This window comes from Salvelinus alpinus, chromosome 18 (assembly GCF_045679555.1).
Source record: "Salvelinus alpinus chromosome 18, SLU_Salpinus.1, whole genome shotgun sequence".
Taxonomy (NCBI): domain Eukaryota; kingdom Metazoa; phylum Chordata; class Actinopteri; order Salmoniformes; family Salmonidae; genus Salvelinus; species Salvelinus alpinus.
Window position 1 is genome coordinate 8,489,916 of NC_092103.1, and position 11,918 is coordinate 8,501,833.

At 43.9% G+C, this 11,918-nt stretch overlaps 2 protein-coding genes across 5 annotated transcripts in view; both read right to left on the reverse strand.

The window, feature by feature from the left end:
- The window catches only part of LOC139543651 (chondroitin sulfate N-acetylgalactosaminyltransferase 1-like), a 37,398-nt gene extending 30,850 nt beyond the window's left edge, over positions 1-6,548 (reverse strand). For all 4 annotated transcript variants that reach the window (XM_071349945.1, XM_071349943.1, XM_071349944.1 and 1 more), the window contains exon 1: positions 5,870-6,548. The gene's annotated coding sequence lies outside the window, so the exon portion shown is untranslated. The remainder of the gene's footprint in view (positions 1-5,869) is intronic.
- A 3,860-nt stretch (positions 6,549-10,408) lies between these two features.
- LOC139543652 (nucleoredoxin-like protein 2) lies at positions 10,409-11,773 on the reverse strand. Its single transcript, XM_071349946.1, has 2 exons — positions 11,227-11,773; positions 10,409-10,865 (listed from the first exon to the last, which is right to left on the reverse strand). Exons 1-2 carry the CDS (start codon positions 11,526-11,528, stop codon positions 10,694-10,696), a joined length of 474 nt encoding a protein of 157 aa, XP_071206047.1. The 5' UTR covers positions 11,529-11,773; the 3' UTR covers positions 10,409-10,693.
- Positions 11,774-11,918: the final 145 nt, after the last annotated feature.

An 11,918-nucleotide genomic window follows, 5' to 3' on the forward strand; every position in this document is an offset into this window, starting at 1 on the left:
AGTAGAGAAAATGAGAAAGTGGTCAAATACTTTTCCACGGCAACGTAGGTACTAATCTATATTTGCCTAAAACAGTGGTACTTGAACCATAAACACTATAAAGTTGCCTTTCATAAAACAATGCACAGATGAGGAAAATTAGAGGGCACATCCTTAGTGCATCACAATAAAAAGTCACAATGTTTTTAATACTGCACAAAAATCCATCCCTATAATTACAACTGTTTAAATAATGTGTGAGAAGGGATAGCTGGGCTTGATTTCAGTGTCTCTGGGCTTCAAACCCCACATCCTGCTGTCTTTTGGTTGTTCCTCTAGTCCCCTCAAACTCAACTCTAGACCTCAAAGCCAGTTCCACCGCGTTTTTTCATTCTTCCCCTCTAATCAGGGACTGATTTAGACCTGGGACAACAGGTGAGTGCAATTAATGATCAGGTAGAACAGAAAACCAGCAGGCTCCGGACCTCGTAGTGTAAGAGTTGAATACCCCTGCCCTAGTCTATATTATCGATTTCCTATCCCATCGTCACTGACACTCAGAGGGGCAGGAGGTTGGGGAGGTGCTTGTGACAGCCTATAGTTTTCAGTGATAATATACTATACGTGTACTAAATGTGTGTGTTCTGCCCTCAGTGCCTTGGCACTCACCACCCGTGTCCGATGATTGCCTGAAAACAGATGAGCTCATTCAGCATGACCATCTAGCCGCAGGTCACGTCTTATCTGCACAGATGGCATGGCTGTATGACACTCAAAAGACATGCACGCAAGATCACACGCACGCACAAACTGGCATGCACTCCCACACACTTCTTTCCCCTCCGCTTTCCAGCTGCCCGTTAAATACATGATGGACCGGATTTCTGGCAAATTAAAGCGCAGATTCCAGCGACCTTTTCCAAGAAAACGGTGTAATACTTTGGCCAGCAATGCCAGCCTCCATTCACTGATCTGGGAATAGGATCAGTGAATGGAGCCAGTGTGGATACATGTGCACTTGACTGGTAGCCAAGACTACTGGTTACATAACACAATGAGAGGTGGAGTTAGTGTATGTGGCCAGAGCTGGTGTGTGTGTGTGGAGCTGGGTCGATGAGGGCGACTCATCCTCTGAAATCTGGTCATTATGGAGACATATCTCTGTGGAGATCACATTACTACTGATCATAATGAACACGTGATAAATCACACTGGCCAGATGGACTCAAAATGTATATTCCAAATGGCACCCTAATGCCTATATAGTGCACTACTACCCATTTGGTCCTGGTGAAGTTTATTAGGTACACCCATCTAGTACCGTGTTGGACCCCCCTTTGCCTCCAGAACAGCCTGATTTCTTTGGGGCATGAAAATGTTGCTCAATTGGTGGCAAGGGACCTAACGTGTGCCAGGAAAACATTCCCCACACCGTTACCCCACCGCCACCAGCCTGTACCGTTGAAACCAGGCAGGATGGGGCAATGGACTCATGCTGCTTATGCCAAATCCTGACTCTGCCATCAGCATGATGCAACAGGAACCGGGATTCGTCGGACCAGGCATTGTTTGTCGCACCATTCTCAGTAAACCCTAGACACGGTTGTGTGGGAAAAGCCCAGGAGGCCGGCCGTTTCTGAGAAACTGGAACCACGCTCAAAGTCGCTGAGGTTACTCATTTTAACCAGTCTAACATTCCATCTAACAGTAACTGAATGCCTCGATGCCTGTCTGCCTGCTTTATATAGCAAGCCACGGCTACATGACTTACTGTCTGTAGGAGTGAATTATATTCTTGAACAGGGTGGTGTACCTAATAAACTGGCGATTGAGTGTATATCAGTGGACTGTACTTCAGAGATGGACTGTACTTCAGAGAGAGGATGACTAACACCTGATCTGTGTAACATGAGCTAAACGTCACATCAGCACCACCAGCAGGCCAGTAGAGGACTAACTAGTGAATATTTCACACAGTAAACAACAGTACATCTCTAACAGATGGACATTGGACTCACACACAGATGCAGACATATAATGTATTGTTGTATTGAGCATCTCACTAAGGTAAATCATACCCTCCTAAACAGAAAGTTAAGTGGACAACATACACTACATGGCTCGTTGAACATCTCATTCCAAAATCATGGGCATTAATATAGAGTTGGTCCCCCCTTTGCTGCTATAACAGCCTCCACACTTCTGGGAAGGCTTTCCACTAGGTGTTGGAGCATTGCTGCGTGAACTTGCTTCCGTTCAGCCACAAGAGCAGTAGCGAGGTCGGGCATTGATGTTGGGTGATTAGGCCTGGCTCGCAGTCGGAGTTCCAATTCATCCCAAAAGTGTTGGATTGGGTTGAGGTCAGGGCTCTGTGCAGGCCAGTCAAGTTCTTCCAGACCAATCTCGACAAACCATTTCTGTATGGACTTCACTTTGTGCACGGGGGCATTACCATACTTTGTGCACGGGGGCATTGCCATGCTGAAACAGGAAAGGGCCTTCCCCAAACTGTGACACAAGGTTGGAAGCACAGAATCGCCTAGAATGTCATTGTATGCTGTAGCTTTAAGATTTCCCTTCACTGGAATTAAGGGGCCTAGCCCGAACAATGAAAAACAGCCCCAGACCATTATTCCTCCTCCACCAAAACTTTACAGTTGCCCCCGTGCATTCTCCTGGCATCCGCCAAACCCAGATTCGTCCATTGGCTGCCAGATGGTGAAGTGTGATTCATCACTCCAGAGAACACGTTTCCACTGCTCCAGAGTTCAATGGCGATGAGCTTTACGCCACTCCAGCTGACACTTGGCATTGTGCATGGGGATCTTAGGCTTGTGTGCGGCTGCTCGGCCATGGAAACTCATTTCACGAAGCTCCCGATGAACAGTTCTTGTGCTGACATTGCTTCCAGAGGCTTCACAATAACAGCACTTGACCGGGGTAGCTCTAGCAGGGCATAAATCTGATGAACTGACTTGTTGGAAAGGTAGCATCCTATGACGGTGCCACGTTGAAAGTTGAAAGTCACTGAGGTCTTCAGTACGGACCATTTCACTGCCCGTGTTTGTCTATGGAGATTGCATGGCTGTGTGCTCAATTTTATACACCTGTCAGCAACAGGTTTGGCTGAAATAGCCAAATCCACAATTTTTAAGGGGTGTCCATATACTTTAGTAGTGTAGTGTATGTGTTTGGCAAGTGACTACTAGTCATTTCACTGCTACAGCGTGGGGTCTGACACTACTAAGGAAAATAGTACGTGGCTGATTTTTGACTGCCAGTGCTCATAGTTAAAATATTTGACTAAATCATTCATAAAAAACACATTTAAATCAATCCCAGTTGGGATTTTCATGGTTTAGAAAACAACAGGATTTTTTATGGACAAATATTTTAGCAGTGAGGGACTTAACCACAACTTTCCTGATTAAAATCAAGAGGTTGAATTGTAAGAGAGCAGAATTGCGGGTATAGGCTATAGGAGATCTGATGTTGTGATGTGGTAAATCTATGGTGAAACAACCCAAATACTGACACTTTAGTCTCTCACGACTTTAATCTTTTACTGCTAACCTCCCCAATTGTCATCAGAATTTAGCATGACAAGAGACGGGTGGGCTGGCTGGATGAGTGTGTATGTACAGTGCCTGTCACGTTACAGCCATATTCTAAAATTATTATTTTTCCCTCATCGATCTACACACAATACCCCATAAAGACAAAGGAAAAACAGGTTTTTAGAAATGCTTGTAAATTTATATAAAAAAATTAAAAATAAAAATATTTACATAAGTATTCAGACCATTTGAAATTGAGCTCAGACGTATCCTGTTTCCATTGATCATCCTTGAGATGTTTCTACAACTTGATTGGAGTCCACCTGTAACTGGACATTATTTGGAAAGGCACACACCTGTCTATATAAGGTAAGAGCTTCTGCTAAATGACTTAAATGTAAATGTAAATGTCCCACAGTTGACAGTGCATGTCAGAGCAAAAACCAAGCCATGAGGTCGAAGGAATTGTGTGTAGAGCTCAGAAACAGGATTGTGTTGAGGCACAGATCTGGGGAAGGGTACCAACACATTTATGCAGCATTGAAGGTCCCCAAGAACACAGTGGCCTCCATCATTCTTAAATGGAAGAAGTTTGGAATCACCAAGACTCTTCCTAGAGCTGGCCGCCTGGCCAAATTGAGAAATCGTGGGATAAGGGTCTTGGTCAGGGAGGTGACCAAGAACCTGATGGTCACTCTCAAAGAGCTCCAGAGTTCCTCTGAGGAGATGGGAGAACCTTCCAGAAGGACAACCATCTCTGCAGCACTCTACCAATTAGGCCTTTATGGTAGAGCGGCCAGACGGAAGCAACTTCTCAGTAAAAGGCACACGACAGCCCGCTTGAAGTTTGCTAAAAAGGTACCTAAAGGACTGTCAGACCTTGAGAAACAAGATTCTCTGGTCTGATGAAACCAAGATTGAACTCTTTGGCCTGTATGCCAAGCGTCATGTCTGGAAGAAACCTGGCACCATCCCTACGGTGAAGCATGGTGGTGGCAGCATCATGCTGTGGGGATGTTTTTCAGTGGCAGGGACTGGGAGAATAGTCAGGATCGAGGGAAAGATGAACGGAGCAAAGTACAGAGAGATCCTTGATGAAAACCTGCACCAGAGCGGACCTCAGACTGGGGCGAAGGTTCACCTTCCAACAGGACAACGACCCTAAGCACATAGCCAAGACAATGCAGGAGTGGCTTTGGAACAAGTCTCTGAATGTCCTTGAGTGGCCCAGCCAGAGCCTGGACTTAAACCCGATCGAATATCTCTGGAGAGACCTGAAAATAGCTGTGCAGTGATGCTCCCCAGCCAACCTGACAAAGTTTGAGAGGATCTGCAGAGAAGAATGGGAGAAACTCCCCAAATACAGGCATGCCAAACTTCTAGCATCATACCCAAGAAGATTCAAGGCTGTAATCACTGCCAAAGGTGCATCAACAAAGTACTGAGTAAAAGGTCCGAACACTTATGTAAATGTAATTTTTAAAATTTATTTTTATACATTTGTCACATTTTAAAAACCTTTTTCCGCTCTGTCATTATGGGGTATTGTGTGGGGTATGAGGTATTATGTGGGGTATGGGGTATTATGGGGTATGAGGCTGTAACGTAACCTAATGTGGAAATAGTGAAGGGGTCTGAATACTTTCCGAATGCACTGAATGTGTGTGGGTGCATGACTGCGCACAAAACTAATTGAAATCATGACCTCTCCCTGTTCAGTTATTGATTTACACTTCATCACTCTCTCCCCCCGCGTGTGTGTGTGTGTGTGTGTGTGTGTGTGTGTGTGTGTGTGTGTGTGTGTGTGTTATAGCTTACTGCTGGAGAAGTGAGAGTAGGATACTGTCTCATCTCATTCCAACACTACCCTCTTTCATCTCATTAGACACAATCCCATTTCCACTCCAGCCTATCCATATTCTATTAGTCCATTCTCTTCCCAATATTATCTTGCCCTCCCATCGTTTAAAAGAAAACATCCCACTATCCTGTCCCAATGAATAAGACACCATTATTCAAGGAGTCTCCTCTCTTTACACACACACACACACACACACACACACACGCCAAATAATTTTACAAATTGAAATGGCTGAACTGACTAGTTAAAACTGACACAATTTCCTCACCAAATCTTACACTCAAGTAAAGAGACTCTAAACGTCCTAATGTGAACAGTTAATTGTGTGTACATGGCAACATGTGCTCACATTAACCGCAACTCTCAAACAATAGCCAACCAATGGCAAAGTGTATCTTACTTACCCACAGCATCGCAATCTCACGCTTTAGACAGACAAGATTTAACAATAATCTTTGTAATCTCTACGTACCTTTCAGTTTCATTCATCCATTTCTCATAATTCCAGCGGAGGGGTTCGCTGAAGCGCACGGTGCGGTACCCAAACCTGGACCGGTCTTCGAGCTCCTGAGTCCGTGAACACGAGTTTAAAGTGTGTGTGTGTGTGTGTGTGTGTATGTATACTCTGACAGGAACAGGATCCGCGAGTCCGCCCCGGTGATTCCTCCGCCTCTCCTCTAGCAACTCACATAATGGATGTGTTGTTACCTGATCCAGCATGTCATTAGCATAAGAAACACTACTGGCTTTCATACCAGCCTGGTCTCATAGACTAGACTTAACATAGTAAACATAAATCCGGTACACTCAAATTAGTGTGATAAAGTAAGTTTGGTATGGTTACATAAACAAGATTGTTAGAGCAAATTCTAAAGTATGTTAGTTGGTCAGAGTGGATGGGTAGGCATACAACCTGAACGTCTAGCAACCCAAAGGTCGTGGGTTCAAATGTCATCGCAGACAACTTTAGCATTTGAACAAATTAGCAACTTTTCAACTACTTAGTACTTTTTCTCTATTTTGCATGTTAGCTAACCCTTCCCCTATTGTACGTTTTGCAAATTCGTGACATATAATATGAATTGTAATTCATAACATATCATGGAAATGGGCGAAGGACATCCACAAATTAATACATAGGCCTACCATACGAAACGTAACATATCATACTAAATGGAGTGTCTCGAATATACTTACAGAATAATACGACATTCCCTGAGACCAGGTTGTTCATACACAGACCAGCAAGAAAGTAGTCTTATTTGATTGAATCTCTAAATGCATTAGACATGTGAATCTGGATTTGTCTATGCACAATTTCAGTTGCGTAACTTGTTGTGTATCTTATTTGGTCTGGCCCTGAAATAGACTTGACAATCCCATGTGAAGAAATCGGGGAGATGAGACTTGAGAAACGCCCCTGACACACAAGCATGCTATAAAGCGCTCCACACTCGATTCTGTCCTTTGATCTAGTATGAACAAGTAAAACTGCGGTGGTGAAATATCAAACGTAGGCCTACTGTTCTTGGCTAACATGCATGTGGAAATAAATCAAGATCAATTTGATGGATAAAAGCCTAATCCATTTTGGTCCCAAAATCAGGTCCATTATCTTCAGTAATACGAGTCTCTTGTCAGTTAAGAAAAGGAAGTACTGAGGTCCTCCTGTTGCAACTCTGTTCTGTTGACAATGCGGTTTAGAAGCAGAGCTGAGCAGTGGTAGGAAAACTACATCCGCAGCTACAAAATAGTGGTTTATTCATCAGGGCTGCACTCACCACTCACACAATCCCACTGGCTGTGTCTCGAAGCACACTGAGAACAGGTCTCAGAGCAGTGGTTGCGGTCAGACAGTTCATTTGGATACTTGGGAAGTCTGACTCAAGCAAATCAAATCAAATGTTATTGCTCACATACACATATTTAGCAGATGTTATTGTGGGTGTAGCGAAATGCTCGTGTTCCTAGATCCAATAGTGCAGCAGTATCTAACAGTGCAGTAGTATCTAAAATGATTCACAACAATACACACAAATCTAAAAGTAAAATAATGGAATTAAGAAATATATAATATTAGATTGAGCAATGTCGGAGTGACCCTGGCTAAAATACAGTAAAATAGAATACAGTATATACATATGCGATGAGTAAAGCAGTAAGTCTATGTATATAGGGCAGCAGCCGGTGCAGGGTTGCGTAACAGTGTGGAAGCCGGCTAGTGATGGCTATTTAACAGACTGATGGCCTTGAGATAGAAGCTGTTTTTCAGTCTCTCGGTCCCAGCTTTGATGCACCTGTACTGATCTTGCCTTCTGGATGATAGCGTGGTGAACAGGCTGTGGCTCTGGTGGTTGATGTCCTTGATGATCTTCTTGGCCTTCCTGTGACATCGGGTGCTGTAGGTGACCTGGAGGGCATGTAGTTTTCCCCTGGTGATGCATTGGGCAGACCGCACCACCCTCTGGAGAGCCCTGCGGTTGCGGGCGGTGCAGTTGCCATACCAGGTGGTGATCCAGCCCGATAGGATGCTCTCAATTGTGCATATGTAGAAGTCTGTGAGGCTTTTAGGGGCAAGCCAAATTTCTTCAGCCTCCTGAGGTTGAAGAGGCGCTGTCGCGTATTCTTCACCACATTGTCTGTGTGGGTGGACCATTTCAGATCACCAGTGATGTGTACGCTGAGGAACTTGAAGCTTTCCACCTTCTCCACTGCGATCTCGTCAATGTGGATAGGGCGTGCTCCCTCTGCTGTTTCCTGAAGTCCACGATCAGCTCCTTTGTTTTGTTGATCTTGAGTTAGAGGTTATTTTCCTGGCACCACTCTCCCAGGGCCCTCACCTCCTCCCTGTAGGCTGTCTCGTCATTTTTGGTAATCGGGCCAACTAATGTTGTGTCATCTGCAAACTTGATGATTGAGTTGGAGGTATGCGTGGCCACGCAGTCATGGGTGAACAGGTAGTACAGGAGGGGGCTGAGCACGCACCCTTATGGGGCCCGTGTTGAGGATCAGCGAAGTGGAGGTGTTGTTTCCTACCTTCACCACCTGGGGGCGGCCCGCCAGAAAGTCCAGCACTCAGTTGCACAGGGCCGGGTTTAGACCCAGGCCCCGAGCTTAATGAGGAGCTTGGAGGGTACTATGGTGTTGAATGTTGAGCTATAGTCAATGAAGAGCATTCTTACATAGATTCCTCTGGTCCAGATGGGATCGGGCAATGTGCAGTGTGACTGCGATTACGTTGTCTGTGGATCTATTGGGGCGGAAAGCAAATTGAAGTGGGTCTAGGGTGTCAAGTTAGAGGTGATATGATCCTTAACTAGCCTCTCATTGTCAGTAAGAATTTGTTATTAATTGACTTGCCTAGTTAAGTAAAGGTTACATTTCAAAAATTAAGAAGCAAAAAAAAGCCTCTCAAAGCACTTCATGATGACAGAAGTGAGTGCTTTGGGGCGATAGCCATTTAGTTCAGTTACCTTTGCTTTCTTGGGTACAGGAATAATGGTTGACATCTTGAAGCAAGTGGGGACAGCAGACTGGGACAGAGAGAGATTGAATATGTCCGTAAACACTCCAGCCAGCTGGTCTGCGCATACTCTGAGGACAGCGCAAGTGATTGTGTGCCATGCATTCAAGCAGTGTAAACTGGTCAAACAGCCGAAGGGGTTTTAGTTTGCTCTCTGGGCAAAGTGATATATCATGGTCCCATCAAGAAGAACTAAACAATATCGTAGACTGTCAGTTTTGTCTAGCATCGGAGGGACTCTTTGCCTCATACCTGGTAAGACTATAGCTTCGCGGATGCCTACATGAGCAAACTATGACCTCTGCCCAGAGGTCTTGACCTATATGGCACAGGTGTGAGCTCGCCCTGTAATCATATGCTCACTAGTTCAAGCCTCTTTAATGACTAAATTGGTGGCAGCTCGCTACAGTTACATAGAGCAGATGTCAGACCGGTGAACAAGGTCTAAAGGTAGCTCTGATCACCTGTTGCCCACCTTGACAACAAGAAAAAATGTCATCAAAGCCCAAATAGACATTTTCATGGTCAAGACGATGACCTAAAGGCACTTCAGTTGAGTAAGGACGGCAAGTTTCTTCCACAGATTCGACATAATTGCCCATTATTGCAAAAATATTCACCCGAAGACCGAATGGCCCACTCAGCACTATATAGGCAGTATTTCAGTCAGACCATAATGTATCGGAGGGGAGGAGCTTACTTAGCAAGGGCTATGCCTATGGCATTTTGAGAGATTTGTTTAACGCAAAATTCCTCCAATTTGTAAAGCCTCGTTTACTTCAAAGAGTCAAATTCAGCTGAACATTTGGTCAAATCGCCCTCGAACTATAGTTTCCCTGTTTGACATACCGCAACAGCAACTCTCTCAGAATAAGATTTTAAAAGGACATTGTTTCCAATAAATGTTCTCACAAAATAAGGTTGAAAAACATACAACCTAGGAGGGGACTAGAGGTAATACTGTTTCAATCAATCCATAGCTGAGGATGTAGCCTCACAGGTGAGTCTATGGCGACATCTTGAGGCATTAAGTGAACTTGCCATAAAATCCCTGAAATAAAGTGCAAAGACATTAGCATTACCTTGTTCGTTTACAGTCATCAAGAGGACATTATTCAATTCACGTACATCAACATGATTTGTCATGATAGAATCTCTGGAGCCTGCTTTGCATGATTACAACGAGGCCCTTAGGTAACCTTAAAAACAATCTAATCTACAGAGACGGGGATGTGTGCTGAGTGACTAGACTATCGTAATCGAAGTTGAGGAGCTTGCCAATTTACAAGTTAAACAAAATGATGCTTCAATGCAAAGAGGTGCAAAGGCAATGAGGAGTGAGACTCGGGTGTATTAGCTAAGGTGGAAATACTATCCTATGGGCTTTCCTAGAAGCATACTAATGGCACACTGGGGGATGACAGTGACATGAATGTTCCATACATAACACAACAACACAAGACTCCACAGTCAACAATAACTACACTGTAAACAGACAGCAAAGGATTTAATTATTGTGCATTTTAAGTCATATAAAACAAAATATAAAAATAGCCGAACACCTCAAAATATGTATTCTGAAAATATAAGCCACTCATGTCTGTTCATTGTTTCTATTCTAGCTGGTATTATAAAAGCCTATTTAAGAAAAAAAGCCCAATTTTTGTTGTAGTGCAGAAGTTTAGTATTGCCACTATTGTTCAAAAATAATTGTTTTTGTAAGTCAGAAGAAGGAAGGTGCTCTATTATGCATAACTATGTACTCTAGAATGTCTATAAAGCGTTAAAGTTCTGGAACACTTCGGCCACCTCCAACCAGCTCCTGAAGCAGGCCAGTCCCTGGTCCCGGATCTGTTTCCTTCCCTTGTCTGTGATCACGTCTCCATTCTCCTTCACAATCACCAGCTTAGGGACCGCTGTGATATTGAATCTCTTCTTTAAATCACTGAAGGGAAAGTGGAAGAGCACAGGGCATAATCATGACTTTATAACTATATGGATTATACCATACAAAATACAGGTCCCAATCTAGCAGAGGAATACAGTAGGCAAGCCTTGCTGAGCTCCAATCACTTGTCTCATCAGGCAGGTAGAGACATTACCCTATTTTTAAACCTAATCCCTCAAAGGGTGACCCATAAACCTCTTACAAAGCCTGTTGCTTACACTCGCTGTAATATGGCTAGACAGTGGAGGAAAGTATATAGGCCTAAAATCAATTCAAACATGTTTATCAATACTATCCCTTTCCAATAACTCAAATGGGAATAGGCTACATGAAAGATGAGACAGTCATACGAATTTACTGTTTGTATTGATCCGTCCAAGGCAGGGCCAGCCAATCTCCGTGCATGTCATGATAATACTCCACCATATCATCACTCGACTTGTCAGAAGATATGAAAACGATTTCTAATTGTGCAGGTGGTTCGCTCTCCTCGACAAGTTCCGTGTAAAAATCGCATAGAATAGGGGTGAAATCTCGACAAGGCGGGCACCAGCCGGCAGAAAAATATATTCCCACTACTTTATTCCTGAGAGCTTCTTCTGGGTCTATAAGATCCCCTTCTTTATTGAGGAGAGTTTTCCCAACAAATACCTCCACCATGGTCGGGTCAGTGAACACGCGCAACAGTAACGAACTAGGCAACTGTAGCCAAAACCAGTTCAGGACGGTCACCGTTGCAGCTATACTCGCCGTGAACCGTTACTTTGAAGCAAGACGCTTAATCACTCGTCCAAGTACAACGCTGTCATAGTTTTCAGTGTTCAATCACTATTTGTATCACTTTACTACCGGTCATAACGTGGTCATAACAAACTGTACTCACTGCTGTGTGACGCTTGCTGTTGTTGGTTGGCTAAAAAAACAGGCAATTTGATTGACATTTCGCGAGGCCAATCAGTGTCCTCCGTCCTCTACAGAACTATTTAAAGGTACAATCAGTAATATTTACACAATACAAATAGCCTCATGAATATTACATACTATCTATTA

Excerpts from the sequence above, each read along its gene's own strand:
- LOC139543652 (XM_071349946.1), bottom strand. The coding sequence starts at position 11,528 with ATGGTGGAGGTATTTGTTGGGAAAACTCTCCTCAATAAAGAAGGGGAT. Across the intron at positions 10,866-11,226 it reads TGGACGGATCAATACAAACA|TGATTTAAAGAAGAGATTCA; the intron begins GTAAATTCGTAT and ends CTTTCCCTTCAG.